At 50.0% G+C, this 19,404-nt stretch overlaps 2 protein-coding genes across 2 annotated transcripts in view; one reads left to right on the plus strand and one right to left on the minus strand.

The window, feature by feature from the left end:
• LOC141109933 (arylacetamide deacetylase-like 4) overlaps positions 1-2,958 on the minus strand; it is an 11,908-nt gene extending 8,950 nt beyond the window's left edge. The window contains exons 1-2 of the mRNA XM_073601186.1: positions 2,647-2,958; positions 2,074-2,092 (exon numbers count right to left, since the gene is read on the minus strand). Of these exons, the coding sequence (XP_073457287.1) occupies positions 2,074-2,092; positions 2,647-2,811 (184 nt within the window). The 5' untranslated portion in view covers positions 2,812-2,958. The remainder of the gene's footprint in view (positions 1-2,073; positions 2,093-2,646) is intronic.
• VPS13D (vacuolar protein sorting 13 homolog D) overlaps positions 1-19,404 on the plus strand; it is a gene marked incomplete at its 5' end in the record, with an annotated part of 401,105 nt that overhangs the window by 296,433 nt on the left and 85,268 nt on the right.

A 19,404-nucleotide genomic window follows, 5' to 3' on the forward strand; every position in this document is an offset into this window, starting at 1 on the left:
CCCGTGTACAAAGCCAGCTCCATAAAGACATGACTGTCCCCCCCCCCCCGTGTACAAAGCCAGCTCCATAAAGACATGGTGTGACCAGTTTGGTGTGGAGGAACTCCAGTGTCCTATACAGAGCCCTGACCTCATCCCTACTGATCACCTGACCTCCTCCCGACTGATCGCCTGACCTCATCCCTACTGATCACCTGACCTCCTCCCGACTGATCACCTGACCTCCTCCCTACTGATCACCTGACCTCAACCCCACTGATCACCTGACCTCCTCCCGACTGATCACCTGACCTCATCCCTACTGATCACCTGACCTCATCCCTACTGATCACCTGACCTCATCCCTACTGATCACCTGACCTCATCCCTACTGATCACCTGACCTCATCCCTACTGATCTTCTTTGGAATTAACTGGATTCACCAATGGTGAGTCGGGTCTTCTCATCCAACATCAGTACCTGACCTCACAAATGGCAACAAATCCCCACAGGCACCCTCCAAAATCTTGTAAAAGTCTTTCCAGAAGAGTGGGGGATGGGATAGCCACAATGTTAATGGCCATGGGGGGGGAGGCAACTCCATATTAATGGCCATGGGGGGGGGGGGGGGGGGGAGGCAACTCCATATTAATGGCCATGGGGGGGGAGGCAACTCAATATTAATGGCCAATGGGGGGGGGGGGGCAACTCCATATTAATGGCCATGGGGGGGAGGGGGAGGCAACTCCATATTGATGGCCATGGGGGGGAGGGGGGGGAGGCAACTCCATATTAGATGGCCATTGGGGGGGGGGGGGATGATCCATATTGATGGCCATGGGGGGGGGGGTGAATCCATATTGATGGCCATGGGGGGGGGGGGTGAATCCATATTGATGGCCATGGGGGGGGGGGGTGAATCCATATTGATGGCCATGGGGGGGGGGGGTGAATCATATTGATGGCCATGGGGGGGGGGGGTGAATCCATATTGATGGCCATGGGGGGGGTGAATCCATATTGATGACCATGGGGGGGGGGGGTAATCCATATTGATGGCCATGTTTTGGAATAGAATGTCCAGACTCATAAAGGTTTGATGGCCAGGTGTCCAGGAACGTTCATCCACATGGTGTATTAGAAGGAGAAGATCGGTTGTGCGGGTTTTGGACCTCACACAGAAATCATTACCAGCTCAGAAAATCGGAGTCTCCCATTCCCTATAAAAAGCTTTATAATAGAGTTAAAGTGGAGTTCCACCAACTAATGGAACTTCTGCTGTCCGGATCCCCCCCCCTCCCCCCGATGTCACATTTGGCATCTTTCATTGCACCCACTTCCGGATATCCGCGGCAATCTATGCCATGTCCGGCCCCTCCTCCGCCCCCCTGCTGTCTCTGGGAGACACATAGGTGGTCTCAGAACGTGCAGCGTGACTCGCGCATGCGCAGTAGGGAATCAGGCGGTGAAGCCTCCAGGGACGGGTCCGGCTTCGGATGCGGACATTGGCGGGCGCTCTGGACAGGTAAGTCAGCAGTTGTCGGATTTGTAGCTGATGACTTTTCATTTTTTTTAGGCAGAACTCAAATTACATTTGTGAAGAGAACGGAAAGTACTTTTCATGAGTAGGCGGAGCCAATAACAGGTTCTTCCATTTCACAGCCAATGATCTGAGCCGCCCCCAATCAGATCAAAAGCCTGTCATTGGCTGATTGAAGTCGGCCACAAATGCTTTGATCTGACAGGTGACAGAACTGGCTTGTGACCTTTGAGCCAATTAAAAACCCTCGCCCTGGGGTCACCTGGGGTCATCCCAGTACAGCGAAGATTTCTACAATCTGGATTTGGTTACAATTTATCTTTATAAGCAATAATCACCAACAGAGCTGACAATCTATTCACCAATGTGACTACATTCATCCTCCACAGAGATCCCAGAGAACATACAAACTCCATGCAGACGTTGTACTTTGAGTGTGAACCCAACCCTGCAAGACTACAGTGCTAATTACCAAGCCACACCCCCTGTGATTACACCCCATCCGTGAATAATTGGAGGAATTATCTCCGGTGAGCGGCTCAGAAGAGTTCACTCCTCCATGGAGCAATACTCTGCGAAAGATGAATAGAAAGTACAAAGATTGCAGATTTTCCACTGCTGATCACTCTGCACAAAGCTTTTCTATAGGAAGCATTTCCGGGATCTCCTGTATGGAGCCGAATTCCATCGTATTCCGAGTCACATATACTAACCAGGAGCACAGGATGGGATGTGTGATTATTTAAAGGTACAGTCCACCCAATAAAGATAGCTTATAGATAGGTGGAGCCTGGTGGGTGGAGTCAGCACCCTAACTTCCCATATGTCCTAGGGGCCCCGACAGTGAGATCTCCCGGCTGGAATTCCCAACTCCCAAAGAAGTTTTGGGTGCCCCCGGCCACCCGTGTGTATCCCCACCCACCTGTATATGTGTCCCGGCTCCACCTCCTACATTCCCCCATTATATAAATATGAGAATCCAACCTGGACAATGAGGGCGCCCCCTAACAGGAGGACCCCGGAATCTCCCCCCACAGAATCCATTGGAGATATAAGAGACCCTCCCAAAACCTGAGATCTCTGTTCTGGGCGGAGTGCCGCTTCAGGACGACATTCAGAAACTCACCAGGACTAAAAAAACGCTCAGAATTCTCTGGAGACTTCGCAGTTCTGCTGAACAGGCAATTCCTGGAGGATATTCCGCTTTAGAGGATTCCATGTACACCGCGCCAAAGAAGAGCAAAATACAAAGTAACAGAAAAACACCAAAAATAGAGAGAAGAGACAACATGGCTGCCCCCTTTGTGCACCTCTGTCCTCCAACCTCCTCCCAACTCCAGATCACCTCTGTCCACTGTCCTCCAACCTCCTCCCAACTCCAGATCACCTCTGTCCACTGTCCTCCAACCTCCTCCCAACTCCAGATCACCTCTGTCCACTGTCCTCCAACCTCCTCCCAACTCCAGATCACCTCTGTCCACTGTCCTCCAACCTCCTCCCAACTCCAGATCACCTCTGTCCACTGTCCTCCAACCTCCTCCCAACTCCAGATCACCTCTGTCCACCGTCCTCCAACCTCCTCCCAACTCCAGATCACCTCTGTCCACTGTCCTCCAACCTCCTCCTAAATCCTTCCACCTCTGTCCACCGTCCTCCAACCTCCTCCCAAATCCTTCCACCTCTGTCCACCGTCCTCCAACCTCCTCCCAAATCCTTCCACCTCTGTCCAATGTCCTCCGACCTCCTCCCAAATCCTTCACCTCTGTCCACCGTCCTCCGACCTCCTCCCAAATCCTTCACCTCTGTCCACCGTCCTCCGACCTTCTCCCAAATCCTTCACCTCTGTCCACCGTCCTCCGACCTCCTCCCAACTCCGGATCACCTCTGTCCACCGTCCTCCTCCCAAATCCTTCCACCTCTGTCCACCGTCCTCCAACCGCCTCCCAACTCCAGATCACCTCTGTCCACCGTCCTCCGACCTCCTCCCAAATCCTTCCACCTCTGTCCACCGTCCTCCAACCGCCTCCCAACTCCAGATCACCTCTGTCCACCGTCCTCCAACCTCCTCCCAAATCCTTCACCTCTGTCCACCGTCCTCCAACCTCCTCCCAACTCCGGATCAACCCGCCGCCCTGGGCTCTGCAAAATGAACTTTACACTTTGTCCTTTCCAGGATCACCCATCATCGCCCCCTACCAGATACAGACATGTACTGCAGCTTATCTCACCACCTCCAACACTTCACAATGTGTCCATCCCTCAATCCATCCATCTTATCCTTCCTACCTTCCATCCACCCATCTCATTCATCTCATCCATCCACCTTATCCATCTTATTCATCCACAGTGGTTTGCACTTGACTTGGGTATATACTGCCCCCTGGTTGCAATCTCTAGGTTCACCAGATACGTCATAATCTGACCACACAAACCTTCTACAACCAACTTTAGATTTACCCAAACTCTAATAATATGTAATATGAGCGTCCAATCTAAACTCAGCAAATTGTATTTAATCTGGGCAGCCCATACATTATATAAAGGGAGATCTAAAATAGATTGTAATGTGTGTGGTGAGGAGAACATGTGGAGACCCGGGCAAGCAGAAGAGTGCAAATTGCAGATCAGAAAAAGGATATGGGGGGGGGGGGGGGGGGACATCAGGCCAGCACACAGGACCACGGATCAGAGACGTAACAAAAACCATCAGGGCCCCAGTGCAAGAAACCCAAGCCTGGGGCCTTCCCACTGATCCTGGGCCCCTTTACAGAGTCCCCCTTTACATCAGAGTCCACAGAGTTCCTCCTTACATCAGAGTCCACAGAGTTCCTCCTTACAGAGTCCACAGAGTCCCCCCTCACATCAGAGAGTCCACAGAGTCCCCCCTCACATCAGAGAGTCCACAGAGTCCCCCCTCACATCAGAGTCCACAGAGCTCCACCCCTAAATCAGAGTTCACAGAGTTCCTTCTTACATCAGAGTTTCCAGCATTCCCAGAACCCCCTTTATATCAGAGTTACGCTTTACAGTACATTAGAGTCTTAAGAGTTCCCCTTTACAGTGCAAGGGGGACTCTGCGAACTTTGGTATAAAGGGGAACTCTGATGTAAGAGGTTCTCTGGTCTTCAGAGCCCCCCTTTTAACAGAGTTCACAGAGTTCCTGCTTACCGCAGAGTCTGCAAAGTTTGCCCTTGGACTGTAAGGGTGAACTCTGCTGACTCAGATTTAAGGGGGAATTCTGGGAACTCTGTTGTGGGGGAGGGGGGCTCTGGTGACCACAGACCCCCTTATATCAGATTTTCTCTTTACACCAGAGTCTGCAGAGTAAATACACCAGGGTAAAGGGGTTCACTGATGTAAGAAGTGAGTGAGGACACTGGTATAAGGTGGGACCCCTACATCAGTGACCCCCAAAAAGACTCTGTTTGGCCTGGAGCCATCACACGCTGACCTCCTTTAAGTCTGAGTCCTCCTCTCACCCTGCTCCCCCTCCTTGCAGTTGCTTTCAAATTCTCCTGACCAGCAGCCTGAGCCCAGTCCATCCCAGCCGAGAGAGAGCCGAGATTAGCCGATTACTAATCAGCTAGCTCCAGAACTGGGCATGAGCAGTTTTGGAACCAGCAGAAACCGGCTCAGCTCGGCTTGGGGGTGGTCCACTGGTCAGGTGCGCAGTGATGTTATGGTGCTTGGCTCCTTTCCCATACATTCTAAAGAGACTGCAAGGAAGGGGGGGGGGAGCGAGGAGGCCTGGGGCCCCCCATAGTGGCAGAACACCAGGACACCCGATCGCAAGTGCCACCTTTGTGACCCTGGACCCTCCACCACTGCCGCAGATCCCAGCTGTTCAATGTACTAATTGAACAGAGGACCAGACCAGGCAACAGGACCGAAGATCCCAGCACGGCAATGTACTAGATGAACCGGGGACCAGACCAGACAACAGGACGGCAGATCCCAGCACAGCAATGTACTAGATGAACAGAGGACCAGACCAGGCAACAGGACAGCAGATCCCAGCACAGCAATGTACTAGATGAACCGGGGACCAGACCAGACAACAGGACCAAAGATCCCAGCACAGCAATGTAATAGATGAACAGAGGACCAGACCAGGCAACAGGACAGCAGATCCCAGCACAGCAATGTACTAGATGAACCGGGGACCAGACCAGACAACAGGACGGCACATATCAGCACAGCAATGTACTAGATGAACAGTAGACCAGACCAGACAACAGGACCAAAGATCCCAGCACAGCAATGTAATAGATGAACAGAGGACCAGACCAGGCAACAGGACAGCAGATCCCAGCACAGCAATGTACTAGATGAACAGAGGACCAGACAACAGGACCAAAGATCCCAGCACAGCAATATACTAGATGAACAGAGGACCAGACCAGACAACAGGACCGCAGATCCCAGCACAGTAATGTACTAGATGAACAGAGGACCAGACCAGACAACAGGACCGCAGATCCCAGCACAGCTATGTACTAGATGAACAGAGGACCAGACAACAGGACCAAAGATCCCAGCACAGCAATATACTAGATGAACAGAGGACCAGACCAGGTAACAGGACCGCAGATCCCAGCACAGCAATGTACTAGATGAACAGAGGACCAGACCAGACAACAGGACCGCAGATCCCAGCACAGCAATGTACTAAATGAACAGAAGACCAGACAACAGGACAGCAGATCCCAGCACAGCAATGTACTAGATGAACAAAGGACCAGACCAGACAACAGGACAGCAGATCCCAACACAGCAATGTACTAGATGAACAGAGGACCAGACAACAGGACAGCAGATCCCAGCACAGCAATGTACTAGATGAACAGAGGACCAGACCAGACCAGACAACAGGACCAAAGATGCCAGCACAGCAATTTACTAGATGAACAAAGGACCAGACCAGACAACAGGACAGCAGATCCCAACACAGCAATGTACTAGATGAACAAAGGACCAGACCAGACAACAGGACAGTAGATCTTAGCACAGCAATGTACTAGATGAACAGAGGACCAGACCAGACAACAGGACAGCAGATCCCAGCACAGCAATGTACTAGATGAACAAAGGACCAGACCAGACAACAGGACAGTAGATCTTAGCACAGCAATGTACTAGATGAACAGAGGACCAGACCAGACAACAGGACCGCAGACCCCAGCACAGCAATGTACTAGATGAACCAGGAACCAGACCAGACAACAGGACCGCAGATTCCAGCACAGCAATGTACTAGATGAACCGGGGAGCAGACCAGACAACAGGACCGCAGATCCCAGCACAGCAATGTACTAGATGAACAGAGGACCAGACCAGGTAACAGGACCGAAGATCCCAGCACAGCAATGTACTAGATGAACCAGGGACCAGACCAGACAACAGGACCGCAGATTCCAGCACAGCAATGTACTAGATGAACAGAGGACCAGACCAGACAACAGGACAGCAGATCCCAGCACAGCAATGTTCTAGATGAACAGAGGACCAGACCAGACAACAGGACAGCAGATCCCAGCACAGCAATGTACTAGATGAACAGAGGACCAGACCAGACAACAGGACAGCAGATCCCAGCATAGCAATGTGCTAGATGAACAGAGGACCAGACCAGACAACAGGACAGCAGATCCCAGCACAGCAATGTACTAGATGAACAGAGGACCAGACCAGACAACAGGACAGCAGATCCCAGCACAGCAATGTACTAGATGAACAGAGGACCAGACCAGACAACAGGACAGCAGATCCCAGCATAGCAATGTACTAGATGAACAGAGGACCAGATCAGACAACAGGACCGAAGATCCCAGCACAGCAATGTACTAGATGAACCAGGGACCAGACCAGACAACAGGACCGCAGATCCCAGCACAGCAATGTACTAGATGAACAGAGGACCAGACCAGGTAACAGGACCGAAGATCACAGCAATGTACTAGATGAACAGAGAACCAGACCAGACAACAGGACCGTAGATCCCAGCACAGCAATGTACTAGATGAACAGAGGACCAGACAACAGGACCGCAGATCCCAGCACAGCAATGTACTAGATGAACAGAGGACCAGACCAGGCAACAGGACAGCAGATCCCAGCATAGCAAAGTACTAGATGAACAGAGGACCAGACCAGGCAACAGGACCGAAGATCCCAGCACAGCAATGTACTAGATGAACAGAGGACCAGACCAGACAACAGGACCTAAGATCCCAGCATAGCAATGTACTAGATGAACAGAGGACCAGACCAGGCAACAGGACCGAAGATCCCAGCACAGCAATGTACTAGATGAACAGAGGACCAGACCAGACAACAGGACCGCAGACCCCAGCACAGCAATGTACTAGATGAACCAGACTAGACAACAGGACCGCAGATTCCAGCACAGCAATGTACTAGATGAACCGGGGACCAGACCAGACAACAGGACCGCAGATCCCAGCACAGCAATGTACTAGATGAACAGAGGACCAGACCAGGTAACAGGACCGAAGATCCCAGCACAGCAATGTACTAGATGAACCAGGGACCAGACCAGACAACAGGACCGCAGATTCCAGCACAGCAATGTACTAGATGAACAGAGGACCAGACCAGGTAACAGGACCGAAGATCACAGCAATGTACTAGATGAACAGAGGACCAGACAACAGGACCGCAGATCCCAGCACAGCAATGTACTAGATGAACAGAGGACCAGACCAGGCAACAGGACAGCAGATCCCAGCATAGCAATGTACTAGATGAACAGAGGACCAGACCAGGCAACAGGACCGAAGATCCCAGCACAGCAATGTACTAGATGAACAGAGGACCAGACCAGACAACAGGACAGCAGATCCCAGCATAGCAATGTGCTAGATGAACAGAGGACCAGACCAGACAACAGGACAGCAGATCCCAGCACAGCAATGTGCTAGATGAACAGAGGACCAGACCAGACAACAGGACAGCAGATCCCAGCACAGCAATGTACTAGATGAACAGAGGACCAGACCAGACAACAGGACAGCAGATCCCAGCATAGCAATGTGCTAGATGAACAGAGGACCAGACCAGACAACAGGACAGCAGATCCCAGCATAGCAATGTGCTAGATGAACAGAGGACCAGACCAGACAACAGGACAGCAGATCCCAGCATAGCAATGTGCTAGATGAACAGAGGACCAGACCAGACAACAGGACAGCAGATCCCAGCACAGCAATGTTCTAGATGAACAGAGGACCAGACCAGACAACAGGACAGCAGATCCCAGCACAGCAATGTACTAGATGAACAGAGGACCAGACCAGACAACAGGACAGCAGATCCCAGCACAGCAATGTACTAGATGAACAGAGGACCAGACCAGACAACAGGACAGCAGATCCCAGCATAGCAATGTACTAGATGAACAGAGGACCAGATCAGACAACAGGACCGAAGATCCCAGCACAGCAATGTACTAGATGAACAGAGGACCAGACCAGGTATAAGGTGTGCTGGCCTCACTGGAGAAGATAGGAACATGTTTGAAGATGAAGGAAAGCTGGAAAATAGGTCAGGGGTTGGGGCAGGCAGCAGACAAGTGAATCCAAACAGGAAGCAGGACTGCAAACCTCACTGGAGGGGACTTAATATTCGCAGATATAAAAGATACAAATGAATGTTGCTCTGTAATCATCAATATTTAGTCAGCAGATTTTTTTCTATGGGTATGTCCAGCTGTAGTAACACCTTTTGTACAACAGAACTCGGGGGGGGGAGCAGCACAAGGTTTAAATCAGGTATGTTGCGGTGCAAGGAGCACCCTGATAGGAGGAGAGAGAGAGCAGAGGAGCAAAGGAATGACCTAATTGGTTTGCTGCTTCTCTATCCAATCATAGGGTGGGCAGACCTGTAAGTGAAAGTGCAGCTGCAGCAGTGAAAGGTCCAGGTCCCCTCCCATTCCAGGACTGTGCTTTGGCTCCATTCATATCTCTGATGCGGTGAATGAATTTTGCTTTACATGGAATTTCACATTTCACTGTATTGTTTGCTTTCCATTCTTTCCTAATAGCACATCCTGAATGTCATCGCACCCCCATTGTATCTTGTGTTGTGTTGGGGGTGGGGTACAATTTGAATAAAGGGGTCATGCATGTCTTGGGTGTGATTCAGATTCTGTAGGCAGCCCATTCATTGCAATGTACAACACATGTGTAGCGCTACCCCCCGAGGAGCCGCCCTGACCTTGCAAGCCCCTGGACCTTTCTGACACTCAAGGTTCAGACATGGATTAGGCAGATAGTGTTCACAAAACTAGCTACCAATCAGTGGCGGTCCGTCCACTAGGGGCACACGGGCGCCGCCCCTCCCATCTGACCCTTAATCTACATGCAGGGCACCAGACGCATGGATTCCAATGGGGGTTTTTTTAAGCACATGATTAGAGCCTGAGGCTCTAATTGGCTCCACAAAAGGGCGGTCTCGGGGCGCAGAGCACTGTGATCTGAGCCCACCCAGTTGTGTGACAATAGTGAATGAATATTCGCTATTGTAACACTGATTTTCCTCCCGGCCAATCAGGAAGCAGGTCATGAGACCTGTCACCCGATTGGCTGAAAGGAGACCCAATCAGATTGGCCAGCAGGAAGAGGAGGGAGGAGTCACACGGTGCACGGAGGAGAATAGGGAGGAGACGGCAGGGGAACAAGCAGCCCACAGCTCTGAGAGAAGCCGCCGCTGCCCGCAAGATGGGGCGAGTGTGGGGTCCCGACTCACTGACCGATCGGGGTGGCCCCAAAAGACCAGGGGGGGGGGGGGGGGGGGCGGCAGGAGGATTTTTTTTCCCCCTCCCAAAAAAACACCAGCCGCCACTGGTTACCAATAATATGCAGAACAGTGTAGCACCCTCTAGTGTTTGCTAGGAGTTAGTGCAGTGTGTGTTTAAAGTAGATAAAATATAGTTTGGCTCAGAGCTAAGCCTGGGCTGTGGAATCTGGGTCAGGGTTACTAAAGTTCAGGGCTGGGTGACATCTTGGCAGGTTGGAGAATCTTCTAGAATAGGTGGGTGGAGGTTAGTAGGAGCTATCTTGAATATTTAAGTAGATATCATCTAAGAGTGATTCAGCTGGAGCCAGCAAGTGTGTGCAGGAGGAAAGTAAAGGAGAATGTATATACAGAGCATCCGAAAAGTATTCACAGGACTTCACTTTGTCCACATTTATGTTATGTTACAGCCTAATTCCAAAATGGATTAAATTCATTATTTTCCTCAAAATTCTACAAACAATCCCCCATAATGACAACGTGAGAGAAGTTTGTTTGAAATCTTTGCAAATTTATTAAAAATAAAAAAGGAAAAATTCCCATGTACATAAGTATCACAGGCTCCTCCCATGTACATAAGTATCACAGGCTCCTCCCACGTACATAAGTATCACAGGCTCCTCCCACGTACATAAGTATCACAGGCTCCTCCCATGTACATAAGTATCACAGGCTCCTCCCACGTACATAAGTATCACAGGCTCCTCCCACGTACATAAGTATCACAGGCTCCTCCCATGTACATAAGTATCACAGGCTCCTCCCATTTACATAAGTATCACAGGCTCCTCCCATTTACATAAGTATCACAGACTCCTCCCACATACATAAGTATCACAGACTCCTCCCACATACATAAGTATCACAGGCTCCTCCCATTTACATAAGTATCACAGACTCCTCCCACATAAGTATCGCAGGCTCCTCCCATTTACATAAGTATCACAGGCTCCTCCCACATACATAAGTATCGCAGGCTCCTCCCATTTACATAAGTATCACACCTTAAGGTTTCTTGGCAACTCGAAGTTTCAGCTCCTCCATACATTTCCTATAGGATTAAGGTCTGGAGACTGGATAGGCCACACCATGACCTTCATGTGCTTCTTCTTGAGCCACTCCTTTGTTGGCTTGGCGGTATGTTTTGGGTCATTGTCAGTCATGTCAATAAACATCTAAATAATTCAGAGAAGGATCGGGAGAAAGTTTTGTGGTCAGAGGAGACCAAAATTCAGCTCTTTGGTATTAACTCAACTCGTTGTGTTTGGAGGAAGAAAATGCTGACTATGACCCTAAGAACATCATCCCTACAGTCACATCATCCCTACAGTCACATCATCCCTACAGTCACATCATCCCTACAGTCACACATCATCCCTACAGTCACATCATCCCTACAGTCACACCCCATCCCTACAGTCACACACCATCCCTACAGTCACATCATCATCCCTACAGTCACATCATCCCTACAGTCACATCACCATCCCTACAGTCACATCACCATCCCTACAGTCACACACCATCCCTACAGTCACATCACCATCCCTACAGTCACATCACCATCCCTACAGTCACACACCATCCCTACAGTCACATCACCATCCCTACAGTCACATCACCATCCCTACAGTCACATCATCCCTACAGTCACACACCATCCCTACAGTCACACACCATCCCTACAGTCACATCACCATCCCTACAGTCACACACCATCCCTACAGTCACACATCATCCCTACAGTCACACATCATCCCTACAGTCACATCATCCCTACAGTCACATCATCCCTACAGTCACATCATCCCTACAGTCACATCACCATCCCTACAGTCACATCATCCCTACAGTCACATCACCATCCCTACAGTCACACATCATCCCTACAGTCACATCACCATCCCTACAGTCACATCACCATCCCTACAGTCACATCACCATCCCTACAGTCACATCACCATCCCTACAGTCACACACCATCCCTACAGTCACACACCATCCCTACAGTCACACATCATCCCTACAGTCACACATCATCCCTACAGTCACACACCATCCCTACAGTAACATCACCATCCCTACAGTCACACACCATCCCTACAGTCACATCATCCCTACAGTCACATCACCATCCCTACAGTCACACACCATCCCTACAGTCACACACCATCCCTACAGTCACACACCATCCCTACAGTCACATCATCCCTACAGTCACACACCATCCCTACAGTCACATCACCATCCCTACAGTCACACACCATCCCTACAGTCACATCATCCCTACAGTCACACACCATCCCTACAGTCACACATCATCCCTACAGTCACACACCATCCCTACAGTCACATCATCCCTACAGTCACACACCATCCCTACAGTCACATCATCCCTACAGTCACACACCATCCCTACAGTCACACATCATCCCTACAGTCACACCCCATCCCTACAGTCACACACCATCCCTACAGTCACACACCATCCCTACAGTCACACACCATCCCTACAGTCACACACCATCCCTACAGTCACATCACCATCCCTACAGTCACACACCATCCCTACAGTCACATCATCCCTACAGTCACACACCATCCCTACAGTCACATCACCATCCCTACAGTCACACACCATCCCTACAGTCACATCATCCCTACAGTCACACACCATCCCTACAGTCACACATCATCCCTACAGTCACACACCATCCCTACAGTCACATCATCCCTACAGTCACACACCATCCCTACAGTCACATCATCCCTACAGTCACACACCATCCCTACAGTCACATCATCCCTACAGTCACACACCATCCCTACAGTCACATCATCCCTACAGTCACACACCATCCCTACAGTCACACATCATCCCTACAGTCACACCCCATCCCTACAGTCACACACCATCCCTACAGTCACACACCATCCCTACAGTCACACACCATCCCTACAGTCACACACCATCCCTACAGTCACATCACCATCCCTACAGTCACACACCATCCCTACAGTCACACACCATCCCTACAGTCACACCCCATCCCTACAGTCACACATCATCCCTACAGTCACACATCATCCCTACAGTCACACATCATCCCTACAGTCACACATCATCCCTACAGTCACACATCATCCCTACAGTCACACACCATCCCTACAGTCACACACCATCCCTACAGTCACACATCATCCCTACAGTCACACATCATCCCTACAGTCACATCATCCCTACAGTCACACATCATCCCTACAGTCACACATCATCCCTACAGTCACACATCATCCCTACAGTCACATCATCCCTACAGTCACATCATCCCTACAGTCACATCATCATCCCTACAGTCACATCATCATCCCTACAGTCACACATCATCCCTACAGTCACACACCATCCCTACAGTCACATCATCCCTACAGTCACACACCATCGCTACAGTCACATCATCCCTACAGTCACACACCATCCCTACAGTCACACATCATCCCTACAGTCACACCCCATCCCTACAGTCACACACCATCCCTACAGTCACACACCATCCCTACAGTCACACACCATCCCTACAGTCACACACCATCCCTACAGTCACATCACCATCCCTACAGTCACACACCATCCCTACAGTCACACACCATCCCTACAGTCACACCCCATCCCTACAGTCACACCCCATCCCTACAGTCACACATCATCCCTACAGTCACACATCATCCCTACAGTCACACATCATCCCTACAGTCACACATCATCCCTACAGTCACACACCATCCCTACAGTCACACACCATCCCTACAGTCACACATCATCCCTACAGTCACACATCATCCCTACAGTCACATCATCCCTACAGTCACACATCATCCCTACAGTCACACATCATCCCTACAGTCACATCATCCCTACAGTCACATCATCATCCCTACAGTCACATCATCATCCCTACAGTCACATCATCATCCCTACAGTCACACATCATCCCTACAGTCACACACCATCCCTACAGTCACATCATCCCTACAGTCACACACCATCCCTACAGTCACATCATCATCCCTACAGTCACATCATCATCCCTACAGTCACACACCATCCCTACAGTCACATCACCATCCCTACAGTCACACACCATCCCTACAGTCACATCATCCCTACAGTCACACACCATCCCTACAGTCACACATCATCCCTACAGTCACACACCATCCCTACAGTCACATCATCCCTACAGTCACACACCATCCCTACAGTCACATCATCCCTACAGTCACACACCATCCCTACAGTCACACATCATCCCTACAGTCACACCCCATCCCTACAGTCACACACCATCCCTACAGTCACACACCATCCCTACAGTCACACACCATCCCTACAGTCACACACCATCCCTACAGTCACATCACCATCCCTACAGTCACACACCATCCCTACAGTCACACCATCCCTACAGTCACACCCCATCCCTACAGTCACACCCCATCCCTACAGTCACACATCATCCCTACAGTCACACATCATCCCTACAGTCACACATCATCCCTACAGTCACACATCATCCCTACAGTCACACATCATCCCTACAGTCACACACCATCCCTACAGTCACACACCATCCCTACAGTCACACATCATCCCTACAGTCACACATCATCCCTACAGTCACATCATCCCTACAGTCACACATCATCCCTACAGTCACACATCATCCCTACAGTCACACATCATCCCTACAGTCACATCATCCCTACAGTCACATCATCCCTACAGTCACATCATCATCCCTACAGTCACATCATCATCCCTACAGTCACACATCATCCCTACAGTCACACACCATCCCTACAGTAACATCACCATCCCTACAGTCACACACCATCCCTACAGTCACATCATCCCTACAGTCACATCACCATCCCTACAGTCACACATCATCCCTACAGTCACACACCATCCCTACAGTCACACACCATCCCTACAGTCACACACCATCCCTACAGTCACATCATCCCTACAGTCACACACCATCCCTACAGTCACATCACCATCCCTACAGTCACACACCATCCCTACAGTCACATCATCCCTACAGTCACACACCATCCCTACAGTCACACATCATCCCTACAGTCACACACCATCCCTACAGTCACATCATCCCTACAGTCACACACCATCCCTACAGTCACATCATCCCTACAGTCACACACCATCCCTACAGTCACACATCATCCCTACAGTCACACCCCATCCCTACAGTCACACACCATCCCTACAGTCACACACCATCCCTACAGTCACACACCATCCCTACAGTCACACACCATCCCTACAGTCACATCACCATCCCTACAGTCACACACCATCCCTACAGTCACACACCATCCCTACAGTCACACCCCATCCCTACAGTCACACATCATCCCTACAGTCACACATCATCCCTACAGTCACACATCATCCCTACAGTCACACATCATCCCTACAGTCACACATCATCCCTACAGTCACACACCATCCCTACAGTCACACACCATCCCTACAGTCACACATCATCCCTACAGTCACACATCATCCCTACAGTCACATCATCCCTACAGTCACACATCATCCCTACAGTCACACATCATCCCTACAGTCACATCATCCCTACAGTCACATCATCCCTACAGTCACATCATCATCCCTACAGTCACATCATCATCCCTACAGTCACACATCATCCCTACAGTCACACACCATCCCTACAGTCACATCATCCCTACAGTCACACATCATCCCTACAGTCACACATCATCCCTACAGTCACACATCATCCCTACAGTCACACCATCCCTACAGTCACATCATCCCTACAGTCACACATCATCCCTACAGTCACACACCATCCCTACAGTCACACATCATCCCTACAGTCACACATCATCCCTACAGTCACATCATCCCTACAGTCACACACCATCCCTACAGTCACACACCATCCCTACAGTCACACACCATCCCTACAGTCACACACCATCCCTACAGTCACACACCATCCCTACAGTCACACACCATCCCTACAGTCACACATCATCCCTACAGTCACACATCATCCCTACAGTCACATCATCCCTACAGTCACATCATCATCCCTACAGTCACACATCATCCCTACAGTCACACATCATCCCTACAGTCACACATCATCCCTACAGTCACATCATCCCTACAGTCACACATCATCCCTACAGTCACACACCATCCCTACAGTCACACACCATCCCTACAGTCACACACCATCCCTACAGTCACATCATCCCTACAGTCACACACCATCCCTACAGTCACATCACCATCCCTACAGTCACACACCATCCCTACAGTCACATCATCCCTACAGTCACACACCATCCCTACAGTCACACATCATCCCTACAGTCACACACCATCCCTACAGTCACATCATCCCTACAGTCACACACCATCCCTACAGTCACATCATCCCTACAGTCACACACCATCCCTACAGTCACACATCATCCCTACAGTCACACCCCATCCCTACAGTCACACACCATCCCTACAGTCACACACCATCCCTACAGTCACACACCATCCCTACAGTCACACACCATCCCTACAGTCACATCACCATCCCTACAGTCACACACCATCCCTACAGTCACACCCCATCCCTACAGTCACACCCCATCCCTACAGTCACACCCCATCCCTACAGTCACACATCATCCCTACAGTCACACATCATCCCTACAGTCACACATCATCCCTACAGTCACACATCATCCCTACAGTCACACATCATCCCTACAGTCACACACCATCCCTACAGTCACACACCATCCCTACAGTCACACATCATCCCTACAGTCACACATCATCCCTACAGTCACATCATCCCTACAGTCACACATCATCCCTACAGTCACACATCATCCCTACAGTCACATCATCCCTACAGTCACATCATCCCTACAGTCACATCATCATCCCTACAGTCACATCATCATCCCTACAGTCACACATCATCCCTACAGTCACACACCATCCCTACAGTCACATCATCCCTACAGTCACACATCATCCCTACAGTCACACATCATCCCTACAGTCACACACCATCCCTACAGTCACATCATCCCTACAGTCACACACCATCCCTACAGTCACATCACCATCCCTACAGTCACACACCATCCCTACAGTCACATCATCCCTACAGTCACACACCATCCCTACAGTCACACATCATCCCTACAGTCACACACCATCCCTACAGTCACATCATCCCTACAGTCACACACCATCCCTACAGTCACATCATCCCTACAGTCACACACCATCCCTACAGTCACACATCATCCCTACAGTCACACCCCATCCCTACAGTCACACACCATCCCTACAGTCACACACCATCCCTACAGTCACACACCATCCCTACAGTCACACACCATCCCTACAGTCACATCACCATCCCTACAGTCACACACCATCCCTACAGTCACACACCATCCCTACAGTCACACCCCATCCCTACAGTCACACCCCATCCCTACAGTCACACATCATCCCTACAGTCACACATCATCCCTACAGTCACACATCATCCCTACAGTCACACATCATCCCTACAGTCACACATCATCCCTACAGTCACACACCATCCCTACAGTCACACACCATCCCTACAGTCACACATCATCCCTACAGTCACACATCATCCCTACAGTCACATCATCCCTACAGTCACACATCATCCCTACAGTCACACATCATCCCTACAGTCACACATCATCCCTACAGTCACATCATCCCTACAGTCACATCATCCCTACAGTCACATCATCATCCCTACAGTCACATCATCATCCCTACAGTCACACATCATCCCTACAGTCACACACCATCCCTACAGTCACATCATCCCTACAGTCACACATCATCCCTACAGTCACACATCATCCCTACAGTCACACATCATCCCTACAGTCACACCATCCCTACAGTCACATCATCCCTACAGTCACACATCATCCCTACAGTCACACACCATCCCTACAGTCACACATCATCCCTACAGTCACACATCATCCCTACAGTCACATCATCCCTACAGTCACACACCATCCCTACAGTCACACACCATCCCTACAGTCACACACCATCCCTACAGTCACACACCATCCCTACAGTCACACATCATCCCTACAGTCACATCATCCCTACAGTCACACATCATCCCTACAGTCACATCATCCCTACAGTCACATCATCATCCCTACAGTCACACCATCATCCCTACAGTCACATCATCATCCCTACAGTCACACATCATCCCTACAGTCACATCATCCCTACAGTCACACATCATCCCTACAGTCACATCATCCCTACAGTCACATCATCCCTACAGTCACATCATCCCTACAGTCACATCATCCCTACAGTCACATCATCCCTACAGTCACACACGGAGGTGGAAACATGATGATTTGGGGTGTTTCTCTGATAAAGGTTCAGGCCGACTTTGCCGCATTGAGGGGCCAATGGACGGGGCCATGTATTGTAAGATCTTGGAGGAGAACCTTCTTCCCTCATCCAGAACACTGAAGATGGGTCATGGATGGGTCTTCCAGCATGACAATGACCCAAAACATATCGCCAAGGCAACAAAGGAGTGGCTCAAGAAGAAACACATGAAGGTCATGGAGTGGCCTATCCAGTCTCCAGACCTTAATCCTATAGAAAATGTATGGAGGAGATGAAACTTCGAGTTGTCAAGAGACCTTCAGGATTTAGAGAAGATCTGTAAAGAAGACAAAATCCCTCCTGAGATGTGTGGAAACTGATCACCACCTACAAGAAACGTCTGACCTCTGTGATCACCAACAAGGGTTTCTCCACCAACTACTAAGGGGATCAAATACTTATTTTACTCCATTTATAACATTTGTATTGTGTGATTTTTCTGGATTTTTGGTTGATATTCTGTCTCTATCATATAAAATACACCTATGATAAAAATTATAGACCCTTCATTTCTATGTA

Source organism: Aquarana catesbeiana, linkage group LG10, assembly GCF_042186555.1.
Source record: "Aquarana catesbeiana isolate 2022-GZ linkage group LG10, ASM4218655v1, whole genome shotgun sequence".
In the NCBI taxonomy this organism is placed as follows: domain Eukaryota; kingdom Metazoa; phylum Chordata; class Amphibia; order Anura; family Ranidae; genus Aquarana; species Aquarana catesbeiana.